At 39.3% G+C, this 26,145-nt stretch overlaps 3 protein-coding genes and 2 pseudogenes across 6 annotated transcripts; 2 read left to right on the top strand and 3 right to left on the bottom strand.

The window, feature by feature from the left end:
* Window positions 1–48: 48 nt before the first annotated feature.
* On the bottom strand, window positions 49–571 carry LOC130690950 (J domain-containing protein-like; the record flags this gene model as incomplete). Its single annotated transcript, XM_057513832.2, has 3 exons — window positions 435–571; window positions 264–362; window positions 49–196 (listed from the first exon to the last, which is right to left on the bottom strand). Coding segments are annotated over exons 1-3 (325 nt in total), but the record flags the coding sequence as incomplete, so codon positions are not given.
* Window positions 572–684: 113 nt separating this feature from the next.
* On the top strand, window positions 685–4,374 carry LOC130690926 (putative sodium-coupled neutral amino acid transporter 10; annotated as a pseudogene).
* Window positions 4,375–7,208: 2,834 nt separating this feature from the next.
* On the bottom strand, window positions 7,209–7,611 carry LOC130690891 (J domain-containing protein-like; the record flags this gene model as incomplete). Its single annotated transcript, XM_057513757.2, has 3 exons — window positions 7,534–7,611; window positions 7,363–7,461; window positions 7,209–7,295 (listed from the first exon to the last, which is right to left on the bottom strand). Coding segments are annotated over exons 1-3 (264 nt in total), but the record flags the coding sequence as incomplete, so codon positions are not given.
* A 26-nt stretch (window positions 7,612–7,637) lies between these two features.
* Window positions 7,638–25,192, top strand: LOC130690918 (putative sodium-coupled neutral amino acid transporter 10; annotated as a pseudogene).
* On the bottom strand, window positions 16,314–18,539 carry LOC130690934 (protein Jade-1-like). 4 transcript variants are annotated; one of them, XR_009001126.2, is made up of 10 exons: window positions 18,500–18,518; window positions 18,356–18,432; window positions 18,180–18,277; window positions 17,956–18,114; window positions 17,589–17,804; window positions 17,396–17,522; window positions 17,208–17,330; window positions 16,859–17,126; window positions 16,619–16,783; window positions 16,314–16,545 (listed from the first exon to the last, which is right to left on the bottom strand). XR_009001126.2 is itself a non-coding variant. In XM_057513810.1 (7 exons), exons 4-7 carry the CDS (start codon window positions 17,624–17,626, stop codon window positions 16,986–16,988), a joined length of 429 nt encoding a protein of 142 aa, XP_057369793.1. In that variant the 5' UTR covers window positions 17,627–17,804; window positions 17,956–18,114; window positions 18,180–18,277; window positions 18,356–18,537; the 3' UTR covers window positions 16,858–16,985. The 4 variants fall into 4 exon arrangements, 1 of the variants encoding a protein (XP_057369793.1); XR_009001127.1 differs by having other exon boundaries at window positions 17,589–17,800; window positions 18,356–18,539; XR_009001125.1 differs by having other exon boundaries at window positions 18,356–18,537.
* Window positions 25,193–26,145: the final 953 nt, after the last annotated feature.

Raw genomic sequence — 26,145 nt, 5'->3', positions numbered from 1 at the left:
TGTTAATTTTAATATTTCAATCTATTTTACTTTAAACCTACATAGAAAGACATCCTGATGTTGCACATATAATACTTACGGCAGTAGATCGTTTATTTATGACAATCCATTGCTTGTATGAAATTGTTATTCCACTTGTTTTCCATCTGCCATAATCATTTCGCTTTTCTGGGTCACAGAGCACCTCCTTAGCTTCCTGTTGGAATGACCAGAAATTAACTGTATCTATCACATTACTTGGTTAATGTGCAGAATCTATTTACCTGAAGTTTTTGAAACTGAGTAGTGGACTTGTCATATGGATTCTTATCAGGATGACAACGTAATACTCTGTGTTTGTATTCCGTTAATATTTGGTCAACCTATTTATGTATGAAGTGAATATAAAGAACTAAAAAAAAAGAACAAACAGCACAAATCTGACCGAAACTTACACTGGAGGAATCATCGCAAACTAATGTGTAGTAGTAGTCATCTTCCAGGCATCGCTCATTGAATGTAATTGCATCCATATCGTTAACCAAAAACAAGAGTACATATGGCAATACGGCAATCCGTTTTACCCAAATAAAAATAAAAAATATTGGGTTTTTTTTTCTGTTTGACTTCTATCGCCATCTACCGGTCACATTTCTAGTTAATTGTCTATACACTGACCGAAAAAATTTTTAAGCCCGACTAAATATGCCCGACTTAATAAGCCCGACTTTCTGTTTTTCAAATGGTTTTTTCTGAATCCGCGTTAAAATAGGGTTATACTGTGGGATTTTCATCGCATTCCGTGAGATTTCGATTTTTTCCGATTTTGACAAAAGTGAGAAGGCTATAGCCTTCTCTCTTAGCAATTTTGACAAAATGTTAGATTTCGCTTTAAATACATGGTTTCGATGCAGAATTGAACGGAGATCACGATTGTGAGGATTGTGTTCTCGTGGGACTCAAAGTTTTTTAATAAAACGTAAAAAACGGTAAAGTTGGGTTAAAAAATAAGCCCGCGCTTATATTGTCGGGCTTAAAATTTTTTCCTATTAAAAAATAATAGCATTAAATCTAGATAACTATAGATGATTCTGATTAAAAATTACTCAAGGAACATGAAAATGGAATTTGTCTTTACGTAGAGTTTATACTTTTGGAGTAATCTAAAATATGAAATAAATGTGTGTGCGAAACGAAACCATTACTAGCGCGCCAGTACGCTACAGCGCTAGCGTGAAACATCAAACTTCTTTGATTATTCAACGTTTGCATATGTATTTTATGTATATACTTGCATGCATATGCATATGTATTATACCTGAACATGTAGACTCAATCTTTAACGCATAACCCAAAAGGTAACTAACGTTCAAAAAATCCTTTGTGGAATATTCATGGTGACAACTGAATGGATTGTAATTACGAACAACCATTATCAACTAGACTTGATAAGTCCTGGGAATGTGGCATAAGGTCATTGTTTTCCAAAGCGGAAATTTAGAAACCGTGATTGTTAAAGTATTATGGCCCAACAGACGCGATGAGCTGCATGCAGGGCTACTTATACGTTTGGATATGAATGCAAAAAATAAATAATGACAAACCTACATTAGCTTTAACTTACTTTCCCTTCACAACTAGAATAGCACCAAGCCAATGCATGAATGCACTAGTGCCAAAATCGGCCGCAAGGTGATATGGAGTATTCTTGCATGTCATTAACGGTGCGTGATGCCACGCCCTAATTCGTGAGTGCTACATAATAATTGAAAATTTTAAACATTTACTCAAGTGTTTTGTTTATAATTACCTTGGATGTTGTTTATCACTATTTTCTGAATACAGTTCATTTATTACATTGTGCAATAGTTTCACTGAATTTAAATGAGAATTAGTTTAAGACGGAAAATGCCCGCTAGCGTTATCAACATGGTTTGGGGTCGTCATTCACGGTATATAATAGTTGCGTGAACATCTTTAACGTAGCGGCACTTGAACAATGACTGGGTATGGTACCCTCCCAATGTTGGGAACTAGTACCAAGAGTCTGTAAGCAATTACAACTCGAAACGTCAAGCGTTGGTATGATGATGATGGCACCCACAATGATTGGTCCACCAATCATTGGCCCCCCATTCCAATGCAGAACTGAATAGAGATGTAAGAGCTATCAGCTGATGAGAGATGGGGATCATATAGTACAGCAATATGATCTCCATCGGGGCAGGTCTGGAGGATACTAGTATGTCAGTCAAGTGCTTAGCGCAACCTTTTTGGCTATTTTTTCAATAATTAAAATAAAAACTGTCAAACCGAAACTCCTATCTCTGCCGAATATTTAAGCATTTCCTTAACATATAAAAATCTAAGGGCGAAATGAGGAAATAGCCATTATCTGGGCTGCTGCATTGCCTATCTGGTTGTACTTGGCGATCTCGGTCCAGAAATATTAATCAAAATAGGTGTAAATTACTCCTTGCAGTCAGCACGAATACTTATTCTTATGGCAGGTAAGCTCTCTACTGGATGCCAGTGATATTATTTCCATAAGGTTCTAAAATATATAACTTAATCATACACAGGAAATAGCATGTTCATCATATACCTCTGTGCCTCTTGAGAGATATTGAAACATTGGATGTAGTGTCAACAGTTTCTGTGGCTATGTAGTACATGTTATTGGTTTTGAAAGCATGTACATGATTCCCTGCCCTTAATTATGTTTTATGCATCCTTCTACATGAAGTATGCTACCAAAATAACAGTGCAGTTATGACAGATTTTTTTTTCTTTTTCAGTCCTTCTTTGAGGCTGGTGTCCAGGGCCTAACCGAAGGAATGTCTTCAAATATTGAAGTATGGAAAATAGGGGGTGTACTCCAATGCGTACCGATATTTTCCATGGCTTTATGATGCCAAACGTGAGTGGAAATATTTAAATTGACAAGGAGAATGCCAGATTTAATGATCAGCTTTTTAAATGCATAGGCAGGTGTTCGAAGTATACCAGAACCTTCCCTAAAAGCAATGGATCGAGTAATATCGACAGCCATTGATTTGTGCACTTTTATGTACATGGGGGTAGGAATAGCTGGCTACCTAGCCTTTGCGGATACGCATTTTACTGGCAAGTCAACATATTGTAAACTTTTTGCCTAGGAAAATCTGACGAATTTCATTGGGTCATATTTTGTCTCGACTAGGCAATATCCTCATAAGTTTTGCGCCGTCTTTTGTAACTGACCTTATGAAAGTGGGATTCCTGCTATCGATTATCTTGAGCTTTCCGTCGTGTGTTTTGCCCTGCAGGACAAGCTTTCATTCATTAGTGTATGGAAAGGTAAAGCGTTAATTCATTGATGATGTAATCGTTATGCCAAAGTGTTTGCTTTTGTTTGTTTTTTAAGTTGAGGAATCCCTTCAGACGTCTGAAACTAGTGGCGGGATGTCAGGAGGAACAACCGGCTCACTTTCGGATTTCCGTTTCAAAATCCTGACATTCATAATCGTCACGGCAACCTTAATAATAGGTAAAGTTTATTGAAATCTAGTACAATAAGATGAAAAAGAAAATATAAATGTCGATTGGTGTCTGTTGGTATCTGCATTCCGAATGTCGAGTTCGTTTTAGGTCTGGTGGGTGCCACTTCAGGAACGGCAGTTTGTTGTGTTGCGCCTGCGTGGATTTATCTGCAAGTTGTCCCATCGACTTCTGGTGAACGCTGGATTGCCAAAGTGGGTCTTCGAAGAATTTTGTCACTCGCAATAACTAAAGAATTCTCCGTGCGTTAGGTACTGTTCGTGTGCGGATTGATTATTCTTCTTTTGGGCACCGCTGCCAATATTTATGCAGAGGAAGAATACTCGGAAACTCACGCTGAGGTCATCATTCCGCCTAGTTTAAGGGAAATCGAAGCCAAATTTGACCTTCCGTTGCCTCAGTCATCGCCAGCAGTAGTCATGATGGACAACTTCAATAGACTTGGTGATAAATCCTTCAATGAACCTCTTAGCTTCAATAGGTCAGCATTCGGTTTGGGATTTCATTCCCAGATTATCGTTTAAGTTGTTGTGTTTTTCGTCTCGCTTTTTTATTCTTATTCAATACTATCATTAGGACAATTTGATCTACTACATAGATCTTTTATTTACTGGTTTTCGTTCATTTTCAGGAGAAAAAAACGAAGAATTGGGATCCAATAATGATGTAACAGCCGCGATTGAAGAATTAGCAATTTCAAATATTAGTCTGGCGGTTGTGCAATCGGCAGTTCCAGCAGTCCAGATACAAATAAACCGTTGCATTAATCCATAGAGAGAACTACCACAAGCTCCCACAGTGCACGTGTGCTTCCCCTCAACGTGAAGTGAAACAGGTGAAAACAATCGAGATAAAAGTACCAAGATCAGTTTGGTGCTCAACCAATCTGATTGTGTGTGCAAAACTGTGTTATTCCTGTGTGAGCAATTACTGAAGTCAAAAGCGGACTTTCTACGTATAATCTGCGGTATTTACACCATAAGAAAGGAGACTAACAAATAGCATATCGAGATGAGATACATTGACTATATAATAATATTATGACTCAAGCTATAGAAGAGAGAATTCATGTGTGAATTTAGTCCAAGGTTGAGCATCGAACTGGGTTTCAACCTTAGTATGTTGATACCCGCAGCCAGACGCTTTACAAATAAGCTATGATAGTTATACAGTCGCTGATCAGACTGGCAAATAGCATAGCAAGAAGAAAACATTGACTATACAAAATGATCGTGCGTTGACTCAAGGTATACGAGACTGAAATTATATGTGACTATAGCTCAATGGTTGAGTATCGGCAAGCTATGCCGAATATTAGGGTTTAATACCCAATAGTTGCAGAAAGTGTAATTGGTGTCATGTGTGTGTGTATGTTTCTGGTGTCAATTATGTAAATGTGTCAGTTGTAATAAAATGTGTGTGATGTATAAATGTTTCCTAATAATTAATAATACAAAAATTACAAAGTAATCATGGGTTGTTAATGCCATTGACAGTCATTTGCCATGATTGTGTAGCTGAAGATAGTTGCGTAAGACGAAGTAGGAAAAAAAATCGCCGTATCGTGATACAGAAAAAAAATACAATTAACTCAATGTAACAATCAGGTGTGTAATTAATTTTAAAATAATACCATTCGCAGGACGAGAAAAGATTTTTCGAGCCGCAGAAATAGAGGATAATATTTTCAATGACATTTTTTACTATTCAGTATGTTTAAAAAGATTTTAAGAAAAAAAAAAGATTATAGGGTTTTAGTGCAACTGACACGAGTGATGCATCATTACGGGTCAAAATGTTTCTCTTCCCCATGTGACACAAATGTCGGAACTGTTATGATGGCCGTAACGTCACGTCACGTCACGTCACCATCCAATACAGTCTTTAACGTTGGCATTTTTCCAACTATTTGAAGTTTTTCTTTTTCGAACACATTAAATATGAGACTGATGATTAATGAAGAACCGCGACATCTGTTTGGTCAATACTCACAAGTATACATTCATTTGTTTGATGTCAAATCGTTCGGTGGCAAAAGTTCTTCTTCCAGAAGACTCATTTTCTGAAAAAAAAAATGTTTACGATGAGAAAGCTTCATCTAGGCAGACGATGGACAGGTTAAAATATTTGAAACAACAAAAGAAAACACATGTCATAGTTTAGAATGATCGAATAAACGCTCATGAATATTATAGCAGAAACAAATACGATCAACTGAAAGTGTAGCGATCCACGTTCTGATGCAAATGAGAGATTCTTTGGCGCTGTTGCTGTATCGTTAAGACATTGCCATCTTTTCAAAATGGATTTCCTACTAAACACCATGCCTTTTTTCATAGAATATTAGCCAAATCATTTTGAAAAATAAAAAAAAACATGCATTTACCTAGTTGACGAACAACGTACCTATCTTGCCTAACTCCTCGTTCCTCTTAGTATCTTCACATCTACATTGTTCAGACATAGTATGTCCCTTTAATGAACTAAAAGACAAAAAAAAAATAATTAACACAATTACGTTTTCAGAAAACATGTACAAGAAACATTTACCTACAGAAATGACACTATTTACCTTGATTGATAACATTAAGAAATTTTCTTTTGACACCAGAATAGTACTTTAAAATATTCAGTTTCTAAAGTTCAGCAACGTGTTTCCTCTTCTTGTAATGCTCATGTTGTTATTATTGATAAGTTAGAAAAACAGTAGTCTTGATTTCCAGCGCCAGATGGCATCCTATTATTATCTATATACTTTTCTAAATGTTGTTGTAATGAACGCCAGATGGCGCTTGCCGGAAGTGTCAGCTGTCTAAGCTGGCAATCCCTCTCTTTTTCGCGTAGCTTGATCGTGAACGGTTATATTTGACAAGTGCTCTTCACATTTCTTGTGTGGTTTTGTTCTGGATTTATGTAAGGTTATTCTCGTGTTGTAAGTTTGCGTTTTTGGTTGGATTTCGTATGAACGCATTTCTTATATTAAATATTGTTTGTCAAGTGTTTACCTTTTGTGTGTGACTTTCTTGAACAGTCTTTGGGACATTTACGCCCTCGGCTCCTTGTTTCGGTCGTCTCATTTCCAGACGTGAACGAAATATAAAGGTTGCAGTAAAAAGTATTGTATAAATAGAAATTGTCATTCAGTTCGGAACCACAAACTAAAAAGCATTAATCAATATCTGTTGGCCATAATTACCATTTAACAATTTCACCCCTTCTGACTCTTCTGTTTAAAAAATATTAGCTTATTATTGAGAACGAAATCTTGGCAATTGCACATACAGTTTTTTGTAAGGGAACAATATAATTTTATCAGCAAATCTGAAATCAATAAAAAAAAAGTTTTTTTTCGTTTCACAAGAAATACCTGTTGCAAATACATTCCGTATTGTTTCTGCAATGAAATTAATGTCAAAATTCCATTCTTACAAGGATTGCTGGTATTCAAAGTCCTAAAATAAATGCTTTATGGCATTAATGTACAGAACGAAAAATTTGCATTTACCTTGTTTGACGAACGTTTCTATCTTGCCTGTAGCATTTTTTGTTCATGTTTTGGTATGGCCCAGTGGAGAACCTGTGTTAATTTTAATATTTCAATCTATTTTACTTTAAACCTACATAGAAAGACATCCTGATGTTGCACATATAATACTTACGGCAGTAGATCGTTTATTTATGACAATCCATTGCTTGTGTGAAATTGTTATTCCACTTGTTTTCCATCTGTCATAATCATTTCGCTTTTCTGGGTCACAGAGCACCTCCTTAGCTTCCTGTTGGAATGACCAGAAATTAACTGTATCTATCACATTACTTGGTTAATGTGCAAAATCTATTTACCTGAAGTTTTTGAAACTGAGTAGTGGACTTGTCATATGGATTCTTATCAGGATGACAACGTAATACTCTGTGTTTGTATTCGGTTAATATTTGGTCAACCTATTTATGTATGAAGTGAATATAAAGAACTAAAAAAAAAGAACAAACAGCACAAATCTGACCGAAACTTACACTGGAGGAATCATCGCAACCTAATGTGTAGTAGTAGTCATCTTCCAGGCATCGCTCATTGAATGTAATTGCATCCATATCGTTAACCAAAAACAAGAGTACATATGGCAATACGGCAATCCGTTTTACCCAAATAAAAATAAAAAATATTGTTTTTTTTTCTGTTTGACTTCTATCGCCATCTACCGGTCACATTTCTAGTTAATTGTCTATATACTGACCGAAAAATTTTTTAAGCCCGACTAAATAAGCCCGACTTAATAAGCCCGACTTTCTGTTTTTTTTACGGGTTAATTCAAAAAATAGAAGTCTGATATAAAAACATACCCCATTTTCATGATCAGCGATCAATTTCGCATCGGAATACTGTATTTTTAATGAAATCTAGGATTTGAGGAAAAATGGAAAAGCGAGAAAAAATTTTGGCAAAATTTTAGATTTCGCTTTAAATACGTGGTTTCGATGCAGAATTGAACGGGCATCACGAATATGAGGGTTGTTTTCTCGTGGAACTCATAGTGTTTTAATAAAACGTAAAAAACGGGGAAGTTGGGTTTAAAAAAATAAGCCCGACTAAAAAAATAAGCCCGACTTTATCTTTAAATTACGATTATTTCAAAAACGGCTTACTTGAAAATAAAACAAATGGTTTTTTCTGAATCCGCGTTAAAATAGGGTTATACTGTGGGATTTTCATCGCATTCCGAGAGATTTCGATTTTTTCCGATTTTGACAAAAGTGAGAAGGCCTTCTCTCTCTTGGCAATTTGACAAAATGTTAGATTTCGCTTTAAATACATGGTTTCGATGCAGAATTGAACGGAGATCACGATTGTGAGGATTGTGTTCTCGTGGGACTCAAAGTTTTTTAATAAAACGTAAAAAACGGTAAAGTTGGGTTAAAAAATAAGCCCGCGCTTAAATTGTCGGGCTTAAAATTTTTTCCTATTAAAAAATAATAGCATTGAATCTAGATAACTATAGATGATTCTGATTAAAAATTACTCAAGGAACATGAAAATGGAATTTGTCTTTACGTAGAGTTTATACTTTTGGAGTAATCTAAAATATGAAATAAATGTGTGTGCGAATCGAAACAATTACTAGCGCGCCAGTACGCTACAGCGCTAGCGTGAAACATCAAACTTCTTTGATCATTCAACGTTTGCATATGTATTTTATGTATATACTTGCATGCATATGCATATGTATTATACCTGAACATGTAGACTCAATCTTTAACGCATAACCCAAAAGGTAACTAACGTTCAAAAAATCCTTTGTGGAATATTCATGGTGACAACTGAATGGATTGTAATTACGAACAACCATTATCAACTAGACTTGATAAGTCCTGGGAATGTGGCATAAGGTCATTGTTTTCCAAAGCGGAAATTTAGAAACCGTGATTGTTAAAGTATTATGGCCCAACAGACGCGATGAGCTGCATGCAGGGCTACTTATACGTTTGGATATGAATGCAAAAAATAAATAATGACAAACCTACATTAGCTTTAACTTACTTTCCCTTCACAACTAGAATAGCACCAAGCCAATGCATGAATGCACTAGTGCCAAAATCGGCCGCAAGGTGATATGGAGTATTCTTGCATGTCATTAACGGTGCGTGATGCCACGCCCTAATTCGTGAGTGCTACATAATAATTGAAAATTTTAAAGATTTACTCAAGTGTTTTGTTTATAATTACCTTGGATGTTGTTTATCACTATTTTCTGAATACAGTTCATTTATTACATTGTGCAATAGTTTCACTGAATTTAAATGAGAATTAGTTTAAGACGGAAAATGCCCGCTAGCGTTATCAACATGGTTTGGGGTCGTCATTCACGGTATATAATAGTTGCGTGAACATCTTTAACGTAGCGGCACTTGAACAATGACTGGGTATGGTACCCTCCCAATGTTGGGAACTAGTACCAAGAGTCTGTAAGCAATTACAACTCGAAACGTCAAGCGTTGGTATGATGATGATGGCACCCACAATGATTGGTCCACCAATCATTGGCCCCCCATTCCAATGCAGAACTGAATAGAGATGTAAGAGCTATCAGCTGATGCGAGATGGGGATCATATAGTACAGCAATATGATCTCCATCGGGGCAGGTCTGGAGGATACTAGTATGTCAGTCAAGTGCTTAGCGCAACCTTTTTGGCTATTTTTTCAATAATTAAAATAAAAACTGTCAAACCGAAACTCCTATCTCTGCCGAATATTTAAGCATTTCCTTAACATATAAAAATCTAAGGGCGAAATGAGGAAATAGCCATTATCTGGGCTGCTGCATTGTCTATCTGGTTGTACTTGGCGATCTCGGTCCAGAAATATTAATCAAAATAGGTGTAAATTACTCCTTGCAGTCAGCACGAATACTTATTCTTATGGCAGGTAAGCTCTCTACTGGATGCCAGTGATATTATTTCCATAAGGTTCTAAAATATATAACTTAATCATACACAGGAAATAGCATGTTCATCATATACCTCTGTGCCTCTTGAGAGATATTGAAACATTGGATGTAGTGTCAACAGTTTCTGTGGCTATGTAGTACATGTTATTGGTTTTGAAAGCATGTACATGATTCCCTGCCCTTAATTATGTTTTATGCATCCTTCTACATGAAGTATGCTACCAAAATAACAGTGCAGTTATGACAGATTTTTTTTTCTTTTTCAGTCCTTCTTTGAGGCTGGTGTCCAGGGCCTAACCGAAGGAATGTCTTCAAATATTGAAGTATGGAAAATGGGGGGTGTACTCCAATGCGTACCGATATTTTCCATGGCTTTATGATGCCAAACGTGAGTGGAAATATTTAAATTGACAAGGAGAATGCCAGATTTAATGATCAGCTTTTTAAATGCATAGGCAGGTGTTCGAAGTATACCAGAACCTTCCCTAAAAGCAATGGATCGAGTAATATCGACAGCCATTGATTTGTGCACTTTTATGTACATGGGGGTAGGAATAGCTGGCTACCTAGCCTTTGCGGATACGCATTTTACTGGCAAGTCAACATATTGTAAACTTTTTGCCTAGGAAAATCTGACGAATTTCATTGGGTCATATTTTGTCTCGACTAGGCAATATTGTCGCGAGGGAAAGATAGCATTGGGATTGCCATTTCTGGAAAGGGGCGTCAGCCAACATTTAATTGTTTGCAGCACAGTTTCCCTTGAAAAGAGGCGCTACGACACGCCAATAATTAGTAAAATATGGCATTCCCTAGAATTCGTTCAACCCTAGAGATAGGGCGTATATCCTTCACGAGGGTATAAAAGCCCATACATTTTTTACCCTAAGTTAGTTCTTGTTAGTTCCTGATAGATCTTAAGTCCTACTCAAGTTCTCAAGTAAGTTCTCTTCACGTTCCTGTATTTCAGTCAAGTAAAGTGTAGTTATTCCTCCTTTCTGTTATGCATTGTATTTTCCCCTTTTAATTCAATACAATTCATTAAGTAAAGTCCAGTGTGACAATTGGTGGAGATGCAGCTCGTTACCCGTTGTTAACGAATTAGTGCTGCTTTAAAGATAGTCGATGCAGAAGAAGAATAGCTCACGTTTACCTAGTTGCCCCCGGGATCCAAGTAGACGATTGCACCCGCTTCGTGACTTGCCCACCGCGCTGTCTGGTAACGAGACCACAGCAACTAACGAGGCACAAGACTCAGAAATTTCTACGTCAAGAGAAGATTTGGCGACCTCAGGTTCAGAGACGAATCGCCAGAGAGGGTTTGAAAATCCTGCAAGACAGTCAGAATCAAGTTCTGACTCTGAAGAAGATTTAATAGAACCCACCCACCCGGTTGTTCTTCCGATAGGACAACACATTGTTGGACCTCCAAGACAATTGCAAGAAACAGTCATGGCGGCTGTGAGAAAGTTTATAAGTCCACCTATTTTTCGAGGTAGCCCAACGGAAGGCGCTCGTCAATGGTTAGAGCGCTACGAGACTATCTCTACCCACAACGGTTGGGGCGATGCGGACAAAAGAAATAACTTTTGCATGTACTTGGATGATGCCGCAAGAAATTGGTTCTTGTGTGCAAGAGTGCCAAACGACTGGCAAGATGTGGCAGCACAGCCGGCTGCCGGAGAAAATCAAGCAAGACCTGCAGTGCCTGGTCTACGTTCGGTATTTTTGAAAGAATTTCAGCCTAATTCCTATGGTCTTTTTCAAGAAACTAGACTAAGAAGTAGAACCCAGGGAGTGGATGAACCAACCACCAGGTACTACTACGAAATTCTTAATCTTTGCAGACTGGTCGACCCGAACATGTCGGAAGTCCACCGACTAGAGCATCTTTTTAGAGGTCTTCGACCAGCACTTTTTAGAAAAATCTATCCTCAGAAGCCACAAACGTGTGAAGAATTCCTAGAACTGGCAAAAGTCTATACGGAGACATCGATGATGTCAGAAGCCAGAGGATGGAAGGACCCCATGGCAGAATCACAAAAGTCATCTGAACAAGTTCCGAACCTTTCAGTCGTCTACCCGGAGCAACAAGCTGATCTTTTAAAGACGATGCGTGAAGTCATTCAAGAAACTTGTGAAAAATTGTTTAAGCAAAGCAGTCAAGAGCAAGCGAAACCTAAAGGGCCGTTCAGACCCAAGGGACGCACAACAAGCGGTAAACCACAGTGTTTTTACTGCAAAAAAGCAGGGCACATTGCCCGAAGCTGTTTCAGAAATCCTGAATCAGAGAATTACAAAGGCCCGGCAAAGGACGCTGGGGCAGGAACAAGCTCAAAAGAAAACCCATCCGTAAACTCGGTGGTTCAAGAACTGGTGATGCCAGAAGAAAGCAAAGGTGGTTCAGAAGACTACATTTTGAATTTGAGCCCTGCGAGATTGATTAAAGAAAAAGTGAAGTGCGGTAAAGAAACTGCAACAGCTTTAATTGATACAGGAGCCGCAGTCACAGTGATTTCTCCTGAATTGTTGAAAAAAACGGGGTTCGTGGAAAAACCCCGGAGTGGACCGAAAATACGTCTTGTAAACGGCCATACTCTGTCCCCACAGAGTACAGCTGATATTGTAGTAACCCACAAAGGCAAGACTATCAAAGGAAACGCGATAGTCATGCCAATGTCAGGTTTTGAACTACTATTGGGAAATGATTTCCTACAACAGTTTCAAGCCATTCACATTGACTATGAATCTCAGGAACTGTCGTTTACGACAGGGAAGTCACCACTTCCGGAAATTTCGGCTATTCAAACAGAAGAGGTCAAGGACAACAATCTGGTTACAAGAGATCGTCAAGAGATACCAGCATACTCAATTAAGCAGATTTCAACAACAGCTTCCAGTAAGATGGAAGGTTCCTGCATTGTGACACCCTCGGAGTCATTGTTAGCGACCAATAGCCTATCGACCGGTCATGCACTAGTCCAAAAAGATTTAGAAAAAATTCCTGTTGCTAACTTGTCTCCGAGAACGGTTTGGCTAGAAAAAGGAGTGACCTTAGGGACGTTAGAAGAACACCCTGAGGCAAAAGAGACAGAAGCGAGCCAAGAAGTCCTAGCAATCGACACCTCAGTCGAGGAACAAGATTTGAATCAAGATGAGAGCCAATTGTTAGAGCACCTAGAAGAAAGAATTGCAAAGGATCTAACAAAAGAAGAAAAAGAGGAAACATTAAAAGTCCTCAAGCAATTTATTCATTGTTTTGCACTAAATGAAGATGATTTGGGATATTGTGCAGTAGTCAAACACGACATTAACACGGGAACTACTGCCCCAATACATCAACTCCCTTACAAGAGTGCGTGGAAAGAAAGAGCAGTGATCCAAAATCAAGTGGAAGGAATGCTACGTCGAGGAGTAATTGAACCGTCTGACAGCCCTTGGTCTTCTCCAGTGGTTCTGGTGAAGAAGAAAGACGGAACTTGGCGTTTTTGTGTGGACTATCGCAAGCTCAATGCGGTAACAGTTAAAGATTCCTATCCTTTACCGCGCATAGCGGATACACTGAGTCGCCTAGAAGGGGCGACGTTCTTTTCAAGCATGGATTTGCAAGCAGGATACCACCAGGTTCCAGTGGTTAGCAGTGACAGACCGAAGACAGCTTTCATCACTGCAGATGGATTGTACCAGTTTCGCACTCTTCCGTTTGGTCTAACTAATGCCCCTGGCACTTTTCAGAGAGCCATGGACATTATTTTGGCTGGACTTCGCTGGACAACATGCCTGATCTACCTAGATGACGTCATAATTTACTCAGCAACTTTCCAACAACACTTGGAACGTCTTCGCTTAGTGCTGAGTTGCCTTGTGAAAGCTGGTTTGAAACTAAAGTGGTCAAAATGCTCATTCTTGGAGCACACTCTAAAAGTGTTGGGACATGTGATTTCAAAAGATGGTGTAGCACCAGATCCTGAAAAGCTCGAGGCAGTCTCGAACTTCCCATCACCTAGTGAAGGCTATTCTACAGCAAACAAAGTTAAACGAGTGCAAAGTTTTTTGGGCCTATGTTCGTACTATCGACGTCATATTCAAGGTTTTGCTTCAATCGCTCGCCCACTCACGTCACTCACGAAGAAAGAAATTTCGTTTGTGTGGGGAGAAGATCAGGTAAACAGTTTCGTTGCCCTGAAAAAAGCGCTTACTTCAGCTCCAGTGTTAGCCCATCCCAACTACGACTTGCCAATGGAAATTTTTCCTGACGCCTGCGGATACGGGATTGGAGGTGTGCTAGCCCAGCGTATTGATGAGGCAGAACGTCCTATCGCATACGCAAGCCGTTTACTGACTAAATCGGAAGTGAACTATTCGATAACTGAAAAAGAGTGTCTTGCATTAGTGTGGTGTCTCTCCAAGTTTAGATGTTTTGTGTGGGGCTGCAAAGTGAAAGTCGTCACAGATCATCAAGCACTGTGTTGGTTGATGAGCAAAAAAGACCTAGCAGGTCGTTTAGCACGTTGGAGCTTGTCGCTACAAGAATACGATATCACGATCGTATACCGCAGTGGAAAAACGCACGACAACGCAGATTGTCTTTCAAGAAATCCACTACCAAAGACAGAGGAGCAAGAAGACGACCGCTGTGTCGTCATAGGGGCACTAACTGATGACCTAACACTCGCTGAAGAAGAAAACGAGTCCCTGGCAGACAAACAAAAAGCCTGCAGTAATTGGAATCAGCTAATACAAAAAATCCAAAGTGGAAAAGCAAGAGTGAAAAATTTCGGATTGCCGGAGAAATAGGACCTGGAGAAATAGGACCCGGAGATTTAGGACCCCAAAATAGGACCTGGAGAAATAGGACCCGGAGAATTAGGACCCAATCATCAATCATATTTTGAAGGGTCCTATTTCTCCCTCATAAAGGTCCTATTTCTCCATAGTAATGGTCCTATTTCTCCTTGGGAAATAGCCCTAAAGCCCGCTGTTATAAAGGAAGAACCGGACGGCTTATGTAGTTTTCCGCACTCCAAACCACGTTATCAATTGCTCGTGTAATCAGTCCATCATAACTTTTTTGTTTGAATTCATATTTGTATTTTTTTTGCACGATTACACGCATTATCTATTGCTTTACACAGCTCATGTATAAAAGTTATGTTTATTTTTACACAGTGTTTGATTTTTTGCCCTTGACCTTTCGTTAGTGGCGTTTCCAGTCCTAGTATCGCCCTCCCCCCTGGCTGATATCCTTATTCCATGCGAATTCCCGGAGACGAGGGGCATGCTTTACCCTAAGTACTCCTTAATACACTGATAAATAATAAAAAAATTATATATATATTATTTAAGACAAGCACATTTTTTAATAAAAAAAATATATGCCGCAAAACCATAAATAGAGACCTACGTGGCAAGAACGAAAATAATGAGTTCCGCTCGGATCATGGAAGGCATGCCAGTGTATTGTTATACAAAACTATCATGGCACGGCTTGTAAATAATGGAACACGAGGCAGCTCATCCATGTCAATATCGGCAATTCATACGATAAGTTTGTTTTTTTTTCGCTAGTTTATTCAGTTTATGCTTTCCTTTCATTTTTCGTTTTCTTAATGTTGATTTATCCCTTTTCTGTTGTTGTTCCTTTCTCTTTTCTTGTTCTTCGATGCGTTCAACCAACTTCTTTCTCGTTTGTGATGTTGATTTTATTCTCTTTCCTAATTGGTTTATCAAGCTCGCAATCAATTCCACATTTTTTTTAACCTATTGCGCTTAGTATTCTTTTATCTGTTAAAATACAGAAAAGTAAAATTAGTTGAAGGTCTATTTTTTTTTGTCGAAATCAAAGTTTACCTTGGCATCTGTTATTTTTCCTTTGTTTGTTTAGTTTCTTCTTCTCCCACTTATCTAACTTCCGTTTAAGTTGAGTTTTCATTTTATCAGAGTCCTGCTTTTCCCCTGAAATTGGATGGCATATGCTGGCTTGCCTTCCTTAAACAAAAAGATTATAGCACATACATACCCTACTAGCCTTTGTCCGTCCCAGGGACATCCCATCTACGTCCTGGCTGGCCGATCGGGACGTCCTATTCTGACGGCAGATGTACGTCACCAGGATGTCCTAATGTCCGGTTTTAGGGACGTCCACTGGAGGACGTCCTACGGACGTAATTAATTGGAAGTCCTGGTAACGTCCTTATTTGGGAGTACTACGGACGTCCTTAGTTGGACGTCTGCAGGATGGCAAATCCGTACGTTCAGTGAACGTACGTATTGGAACATCCGCGGAATGTCCGGATCGCGGCAGCCAAAGGACGCAAGAAAATTTGTTTAAATTAAAATAAAACCATAAATTTTTGGTAATTGATTTACATTTATTTTTACAAAATACAAACAATTAAACAAAAATTTAGCAGGTAACATCAAAAGCCTAAAAGGTCCCGCTTCTTCTTCACTGTCGGTGTAAATGAACTTGCCAGCTCTATCACTAGTTTTCGAACTGGCTTTTTTGGAACCAAGCTGTGTAATGGCTACATCGAAATCGCTGTCGACCGAGGTAATTGATGTTTGCGAAGGTGTTCTCACCTGGACGGAAAGAATAAAAAATGGGAAATTGTGATCGGCGTAGAAACTCGAACAGGAAGATGATTTGAAATACCGGTCTCTTCCATCTACTGTTTGTTTCAGTATCAGAGGCAGCCGATTCGGCACTGATGGAAGATAGCGAGCGGAATCAACGACTTTCGCCCCCATTCATGTACGTGCGTTTGTATGGGTTGTCTTCCTTTAAATGATTGGGACGACCAACGATTCCATTTTTATCCTGCAACCAAATAAATTCAACGCACACAGATTGAGAACTGTTTCCTTGTCATCGATAATTACGGAAAAGCCAAACCTTTTTCATTGCGGGGATGTTCGACTGTACGCCTGCTATGAGTTGAATGACTTGTTCAAAGCCTTCTTTTTGGATCGTTTCCCCACGTAAATATACAAGGTCATAGACATTGGAGCCATGATTGGCGTCAGTTCTGCTGGGGTGATAGTTTTTTGTAGATCAGACAGAGACAAAATCGCTGTTGCTTGTGGAAGGTTTGTTCTCGCAATCGAAAATACGATCGTGATAATTTCTCTCTTCGGCTGACCATGTAACACAAATTTCGAACCTACAGCGAAGAACAGTTTTTACTGACAACTCTGCATTTAACGAGATAAAATAATAAAGTTAATGAGAAGTATGTTCATACCCTCTCTAGGTCTTGTCGTAGCTGTACAAACAATTTCATACGTTCCATATCTTGCTGTTGTTGCTGACTTAATCTTTCCGTTTCAGTGGTTTTGGGCGGTAGCAATGGTCTGTCTCGGTTGGACTGGAAATTTTAAAAAAGAAAATTGATTGCTTGTAGTAGAGTCACATGAATTTGGGAGCACACACCTTTCGTTTAAGAACCCAAAAGTTGAAAATTTGATCAACGACAACGACATCGAGATCAAGATCTAGCGTCCGCGCCGTTTCATTAATGCTGGCATGCTTATAAAAGTCCGATTCGATGAGTTGTAGCCTTTTCACACACAAGTAACTCTAAATAATTAAACGCAAAACGTAAAAATGTTTATGTATCCTATACTTTTGGGCACGGATTAAGTGCCTTTCTTCGACGGTCATTTCTTTTTTCAGCTTTCTAACGGATTGGGTGTTCTCCTCCCCCTCGCCTTCAACATGAGATCCCGTGATCCATATCCAATATTGATATCATGGAAATCAATAATAAGGAATAGTGTTACGTGCTCCTGGACATTTTCTTGGGCACTGCTCAGCGATGGTACCGATTTCGGTTTGCTACCTAAGACGATAATAAATTAATGTAGTTACTAGTTGAAAATGCATCTAAGTGAAATGATAATTAAAGAATGGCTCTCAGATACTATCTAGCAGGAAGATTAGAACGAAAAGCCTTTAAACCATAAAAATAAAATTAATTTAGATTCAATTACACATATGTGTCCATTCATAGCTGGGTGTGTAGTTGGTTTTCTCCTCAACAACAGAATTGGATGTCTTGCTTCTGTAAATTGAAATCCGTTAAAGCTCAGTACTTGCATCTTGAGATTAATGTCTTGACGTAACTAACAGCTGTAATGCTGTTATTTCATCTGAACGATAAGAAAAATGATTACATAAATTTCACGAACAAAAAATCTGTGAAAATCTAGATTACCAGAAGGATGATAGCTATAAGGCAGCTAACAAGTTGGTTCCCAAATGGTTCATGGTAAATCATGCTCTAGTTTCATGATTCTCCTTGAAAGTAACCACCTAAGAAACATTTCGGATTAGTAATGTGTGTCAAATTTCCAACTGCAACTAATAAAATTATGTCTACACTTTAAATACCTTTCCTTCCAAGTAAATTTTTTTCTTCTGTGGTGCTAATGCCAACATGAATTTGAAATGTACCAAAACTGCCAAACCTAGGTAATAGAAAATTTTTAATTTTACTGAAACTAGCCACTTACCTGTCAAACAAACACCGCTTACAATAAGCAACTTCAACGATTCATAGAATTGTAGGATGTTGACACTTCGAGCTTGAAACAGTCGTCTGCTTGTAGTAACCGTTGCCATATATATCGTAAAAAACAATATTTTGCGCAAGGGCAAACAGTGTTTTATTATGAAATTAACGTTTCTTACATTATTTTTATATAATAATTTTCTTAGTTATCTGTGTATTAAGAGGTACTTATGTGCCCTCCCAAGAATCCTCATTGAGGCACGAAGAAAAAAAAAGTGAATAGCGACACTAGTAAAGGGCGGGTGATGGTAGGCCTGAAAACACCAGTGAAATGCGAAAATCCAAATACTGTATAAACAAAATTACTTTTCTATTAAATGAGCTCTAAAAAGCAATAGAAAAAGCATATAATCCTGCAAAAATTATGAATGTAAATTTTTTTAAAAAAAGTTATAATGCAGTGAAAAGGCGTCATATTGATAACGGTGTTTGAAGTGCAGAAACCAATATAAGCCGTTCGGTTTCTTTTTCAACATATCGGAAAATTAAGCCCATTACACATTTAATTTTTTTAAGATGGAGAAATAGGACCTCAAGGCTGGAGAAATAGGACCCTCAATAGGGAGAAATAGGACCCTTCAAAAAATGTTTGAAGATTGGGTCCTATTTCTCCAGGTCCTATTTCTCCAGGTCCTATTTGTAGGTCCTAAATCTCCGGGTCCTATTTCTCCAGGTCCTATTTCTCCGGCTACAGAAGATTGTGCGTACCTGTAGAGTATCGTGAAAGAATCCTATACGCCTACCATGACGACATCGTTTCCGGTCACCTTGGAATCAGTCGCACTCTACAAAAAATTAGTGATCGTTACTACTGGCCGAAGATGACACTAGACATAGTTCGTCATGTGCAGAGCTGCGTACACTGTCAGAGCAGAAAAGGAGTCCCAGACAAACCTCCAGGACTTCTACAATGCATTAAAGTGGAAAGACCGTTTCAAAAAGTAGGAATGGACCTTCTAGGGCCATTCCCGCTCTCCACAAAAGGAAACAGAATGATTATAGTGGCAGTAGATTACCTGACCAAATGGGTAGAGTTGAAAGCTATGCCCACTGGAAAGGCAGATGACGTGGCAGAGTTCTTCGTTCAACAAATCTTTCTACGCCATGGAGCTCCAGAACAAATCATCACGGATCGGGGAAAGTGCTTCATCGCCGACCTAACTCAAGCTGTCGTCAAGAAACTACTCACCAACCACAAGACGACTTCCAGTTACCACCCCCAGGCAAATGGAGCAGTGGAAAGAATGAACCATACATTGGCTGCAATGCTGTCCATGTACGTCAGCAGTGATCAACGGGATTGGGATGAAACCTTGCAGTACGTGTGCTTCGCATACAACACGGCTAGACAAGAGTCTACGGGGTACTCACCATTCTTCCTCCTCTACGGACGTGAACCAAGACTTCCCATTGACTTGGAGTTGGAAGCAGACCCAAACCCGTTGTTGGAAGAAGAAGAAGCGGCAGTGGGATATGCAGATCGTTTAATTGCCGACTTAGCAGCAGCTAGAGAGAAAGTGAAAATTAGAATGGAGAGTGTGCGGCAAAAGCAAAAAGAAACTTACGATGCACGTCATAGAGAACTGACATTCAAAGAAGGAGATTTAGTGTTGATTTACAAGCCTGTGCGTAAAGTGGGAAAATCAGAAAAACTTCTTCATCGTTGGCTTGGACCATTCAAAGTGTTAAGACAAACCACTCCAGTGAACTATGAAGTGATATCGGCAACCGGCCGAGGTAAAACGGATATCGTTCACGTGGTTCGGATGAAATCATTCCATGAAGCTGTGTCAGGTCCTAGCATCACCGAAGAAGCGGCAGAAAAAGAAGATGAGAATCATCTAGAAGCAGAAACACAAGAAACACCTGCTTCAACTGATCCACAAGCTCAGGCCAACTCAGAAGAAGCACCAATTGAGCAGAGTAATCCATCATCAAGCACCGAGGAAAACGACGTGGTCACGCCCGCTCCAGAACCAATCACGCCAGCTTCAACGAGAAGACCCACTCGTAGCAGAAGACCTCCGGCCAGATATTTAACTCTATTGGTGCCGTTCCTCATTTTCCTGATTGGGCCGCTGTCAACCAACTCGCTGATCCTGAGAGAAAATGCAATTTTCAAACAACAAACTGATGTGGCGTTCAGTGAATCATCGTGGACCATCGTAACAGACCTTGACTTGGGAGTAGCTGATACAGCAACAGCATACTTGAAGCAGAAGTTAACCCAGCAGCAGGAAGTAGCACAGAAGTGGAAGAATACAGGGTCACGGCCACAACAAATAGCAGCCAGAAGAATCGCTAGCAGAACAGAAACAATCCTAAGAGGAATGGAAAATGTAGCAGACCGATTGACAAACATCAGAAAAGCATTGAATACTAACCAAAGAAGTCCTCGAAGCCTTGTCGACGGTGGAGGGTCAATCCTGAAATGGCTGTTTGGAGTTTCAACACAGAAAGATTTAGAAGAATTAAATAATCAAGTACAACTTGTTGCTCGAGATCAGAGAGAAGTAATTCACATCATCGATAAGCAAGCAACAATTGTAAATGAATCACTTTGGGAATCCAGAACAAACGCAAAACTCATCAGAGAACTGCGAGGCCAGTATTCCATGCTAAGCAATGTGACAACAAACCTCATGGACAGAGTGGTGAAGATGGAAGAGTTAGAACTAAATCACTTCGAATATTACATCCAACTGGACGAAACATTTGAAGCGATGAATCAGATCTTGCAGTGGCTACAACATTTGGCCGATAGTCTCGACGTCGGCTTCAGTCTGTTGGCCAACGGACATTTGGCACCACAAATTGTTTCGCCAGCAAGATTCAACAAAGTCATCAAAATAATAAACGAGAAATTACCAAGAGGATGGTCTATCTCCAGCGAGGAGCTTTGGGTCGCCTACAGAGAATCAACCGTCACGGTGGCGGCCATGGAAAACTCGTTTCGCCTCTTCATAAATGTTCCCATCTTCGATCACAGCCAGCAGTTCAAGCTTTTCGAAATAATCAACCTTCCGGCATCTACAGACAACGGAACACATGGCGTCTCGCTCGGAAATCTACCAGAGTACCTTGCTGTGTCCGCCGACCTCGAAACGTATCTGGAACTATCCAAAGAAGATGTTAAAGATTGCAGCAAAATAGGAAGACCGTTGTGTAAATTTCATACCGGAATTAGCAAGAGAACAACCCGAAAGTCGTGTGCAATGGCTGTCTTCTTAAACGATTCGGCCCGAATCAACACACAGTGTAAAAAGAAATTCACAGACTGGCGTGGACCTGAAGTGGTTTACATGGGATCCAATCAATGGGTCTATTCCGCAACAAAGCCGCACGAGATTGTGTTTTCGTGTCCAGCGGGAGGGGAGCAGCCACCTTTGAGAACAACAACGTTACCAGCTGTAGGAATGTTTGAAGTACCTTTGGGATGCACCGCTCGAACAGAAGAATGGGTATTCCCAGCCAGCATGGAAGGAAGTGTAACAGCGCCAAAACTACAAGCAATTGTGCTTCCAACAGTGAAAATCTTTGCACAAGATGTCCAAGAAACCGAAGGAAAAAAGCACAATTTCGTTGAGCTTCCACGAGAAAACAATACGTCGGTAGACATAATCAGTCAGCTGCTCCATCGCAACGCTCAAGCAACGTTGTCGTCTGAAATGACGGGAGAGCAAATTCAAAATTTAATTTTGGAAAAAGAAAAACAAAAAGAATTTTACCTTACTCGTTACCCTTACGAGTTAGTGGCTTTCAATATTTTCCTAACATGTGGAATAGTGCTCCTAGTGCTTAAATTCTACATGTTACACAAGCGTCTTATCGCTCACGAACAGTGCGAAGACGCTCCACCCGGAGACCCCGGGAGGGATGAAATGGAGACTGAAAATCTCTAAAAAGGAAATCGTTAGTGATAAACAAGAAAAATAACTGCTGTGTTAAAAGTGAAAAAAGTTTATTGTCAAAGAACAAAAAAAAAAATGTACAATTATGCGCCTCGGTTAACGAGATAATTTAAAAAATTGTTGGTTTCAGCTTCATGTTCCTCTGCTTGAGCGTTCAAAACCTCAAGCCAAACAAGCCGAGCATCTACCCTGGCCTGCACTTCAGCTTGCGTCACCTCTCTGTAAAAGTCAGAGCGGCGGGGAGTCGGGTGGTAGATGTCCTGATTGTACTCTAACCACCAAAGGAGACGCGCATGAAGATGGCAAAAGTAATCCCGGTATTTGGCATACCCAGGATACGTGCTAAAAAAGAGGAGAGAAACGTCAGTGTGGAACTAAAAAACCAATCAAAGAAGAAGTACTTACCTGTAGTAATAATCGTTGATCCATGGAGCATCAACGACCAAGGGAGAGCCCAAATCAACGTTGTCATTGATCATTTTCGTTAAAACCACCACAAACTCCGCACGGTCGTGCGGATTTAGGCGAACGAAAGGGCTCCTAAAACTGGAAAACGCACTCGCGAAACTCACAAGCGCACATTCCACAAAACGCAGATTTTCAAGAACAAACTGAAGAGTAAACATTTTTTTGTCAAAAGCAAGAAACGAACTAAAGACGGAAGGCAGCAGTTGAATTTCTTATGCATCATAACGTCGTAGTTTACCTTTTTTCACACCTTTAGGTGTGAAATGCTAATTATAGTCGTCCTTATTACGTTTGTAGTGCTAGAAAATTCCTTTTCGATAAAAGCACATTTCATTGTATGCTTGACTTCTATTGTAGTCGTTCTTCTACCTCTCCAAAGCGACCACGCTTTACCGTATGCCTGTCTTCTACTATAGTTGTCCCTTCACCTCTATAATGCGACCGCGCGCTTTTGTACGATTGACCTTTACTGTAGTTGTCCCTTCACCGTACTAAAGCGACCTCGCTCTATCGTATGCTTTTTTATTACTATAGTTACTCACTCTCTATTAGCCTTGGGGTTATTTTGAAAATTACGGGTATCTTTTCCTAATATTTTGTTCATGCCCGTGTTTACCTTTTTAATGATTGTTAGTACAGTCGGGTCGCCTGTCTTGAAGAAGGGGGACCTGTCGCGAGGGAAAGATAGCATTGGGATTGCCATTTCTGGAAAGGGGCGTCAGCCAACATTTAATTGTTTGCAGCACAGTTTCCCTTGAAAAGAGGCGCTACGACACGCCAATAATTAGTAAAATATGGCATTCCCTAGAATTCGTTCAACCCTAGAGATAGGGCGTATATCCTTCACGAGGGTATAAAAGCCCATACATTTTTTACCCTAAGTTAGTTCTTGTTAGTTCCTGATAGATCTTAAGTCCTACTCAAGTTCTCAAGTAAGTTCTCTTCACGTTCCTGTATTTCAGTCAAGTAAAGTGTAGTTATTCCTCCTTTCTGTTATGCATTGTATTTTCCCCTTTTAATTCAATACAATTCATTAAGTAAAGTCCAGTGTGACAATATCCTCATAAGTTTTGCGCCGTCTTTTGTAACTGACCTTATGAAAGTGGGATTCCTGCTATCGATTATCTTGAGCTTTCCGTCATGTGTTTTGCCCTGCAGGACAAGCTTTCATTCATTAGTGTATGGAAAGGTAAAGCGTTAATTCATTGATGATGTAATCGTTATGCCAAAGTGTTTGCTTTTGTTTGTTTTTTAAGTTGAGGAATCCCTTCAGACGTCTGAAACTAGTGGCGGGATGTCAGGAGGAACAACCGGCTCACTTTCGGATTTCCGTTTCAAAATCCTGACATTCATAATCGTCACGGCAACCTTAATAATAGGTAAAGTTTATTGAAATCTAGTACAATAAGATGAAAAAGAAAATATAAATGTCGATTGGTGTCTGTTGGTATCTGCATTCCGAATGTCGAGTTCGTTTTAGGTCTGGTGGGTGCCACTTCAGGAACGGCAGTTTGTTGTGTTGCGCCTGCGTGGATTTATGTGCAAGTTGCCCCATCAACTTCTGGTGAACGCTGGATTGCCAAAATGGGTCTTCGAAGAATTTTGTCACTCGCAATAACTAAAGAATTCTCCGTGCGTTAGGTACTGTTCGTGTGCGGATTGATTATTCTTCTTTTGGGCACCGCTGCCAATATTTATGCAGAGGAAGAATACTCGGAAACTCACGCTGAGGTCATCATTCCGCCTAGTTTAAGGGAAATCGAAGCCAAATTTGACCTTCCGTTGCCTCAGTCATCGCCAGCAGTAGTCATGATGGACAACTTCAATAGACTTGGTGATAAATCCTTCAATGAACCTCTTAGCTTCAATAGGTAAGCATTCGGTTTGGGATTTCATTCCCAGATTATCGTTTAAGTTGTTGTGTTTTTCGTCTCGCTTTTTTATTCTTATTCAATACTATCATTAGGACAATTTGATCTACTACATAGATCTTTTATTTACTGGTTTTCGTTCATTTTCAGGAGAAAAAAACGAAGAATTGGGATCCAATAATGATGTAACAGCCGCGATTGAAGAATTAGCAATTTCAAATATTAGTCTGGCGGTTGTGCAATCGGCAGTTCCAGCAGTCCAGATACAAATAAACCGTTGCATTAATCCATAGAGAGAACTACCACAAGCTCCCACAGTGCACGTGTGCTTCCCCTCAACGTGAAGTGAAACAGGTGAAAACAATCGAGATAAAAGTACCAAGATCAGTTTGGTGCTCAACCGATCTGATTGTGTGTGCAAAACTGTGTTATTCCTGTGTGAGCAATTACTGAAGTCAAAAGCGGACTTTCTACGTATAATCTGCGGTATTTACACCATAAGAAAGGAGACTAACAAATAGCATATCGAGATGAGATACATTGACTATATAATAATATTATGACTCAAGCTATAGAAGAGAGAATTCATGTGTGAATTTAGTCCAAGGTTGAGCATCGAACTGGGTTTCAACCTTAGTATGTTGATACCCGCAGCCAGACGCTTTACAAATAAGCTATGATAGTTATACATTCGCTGATCAGACTGGCAAATAGCATAGCAAGAAGAAAACATTGACTATACAAAATGATCGTGTGTTGACTCAAGGTATACGAGACTGAAATTATATGTGACTATAGCTCAATGGTTGAGTATCGGCAAGCTATGCCGAATATTAGGGTTTAATACCCAATAGTTGCAGAAAGTGTAATTGGTGTCATGTGTGTGTGTATGTTTCTGGTGTCAATTATGTAAATGTGTCAGTTGTAATAAAATGTGTGTGATGTATAAATGTTTCCTAATAATTAATAATACAAAAATTACAAAGTAATCATGGGTTGTTAATGCCATTGACAGTCATTTGCCATGATTGTGTAGCTGAAGATAATTGCGTAAGACGAAGTAGGAAAAAAAATCGCCGTATCGTGATACAGAAAAAAAATACAATTAACTCAATGTAACAATCAGGTGTGTAATTAATTTTAAAATAATACCATTCGCAGGACGAGAAAAGATTTTTCGAGCCGCAGAAATAGAGGATAATATTTTCAATGACATTTTTTACTATTCAGTATGTTTAAAAAGATTTTAAGAAAAAAAAAAGATTATAGGGTTTTAGTGCAATTGACACGAGTGATGCATCATTACGGGTCAAAATGTTTCTCTTCCCCATGTGACACAAATGTCGGAACTGTTATGAT

The sequence above is a fragment of the Daphnia carinata genome, unplaced genomic scaffold (assembly GCF_022539665.2).
Source record: "Daphnia carinata strain CSIRO-1 unplaced genomic scaffold, CSIRO_AGI_Dcar_HiC_V3 NW_026452945.1, whole genome shotgun sequence".
Lineage (NCBI taxonomy): Eukaryota > Metazoa > Arthropoda > Branchiopoda > Diplostraca > Daphniidae > Daphnia > Daphnia carinata.
This window is presented reverse-complemented; position numbering and strand designations above follow the sequence as displayed.

Coding starts and splice junctions, on each gene's coding strand:
- LOC130690934 (XM_057513810.1), bottom strand. CDS start 17,626: ATGACCGTCGAAGAAAGGCACTTAATCCGTGCCCAAAA. Junction 17,523..17,588: donor CACTTAATCCGTGCCCAAAA/GTATAGGATACA, acceptor GTGTGTGAAAAG/GCTACAACTCATCGAATCGG. Junction 17,331..17,395: donor TTTGGGTTCTTAAACGAAAG/GTGTGTGCTCCC, acceptor TAAAATTTCCAG/TCCAACCGAGACAGACCATT.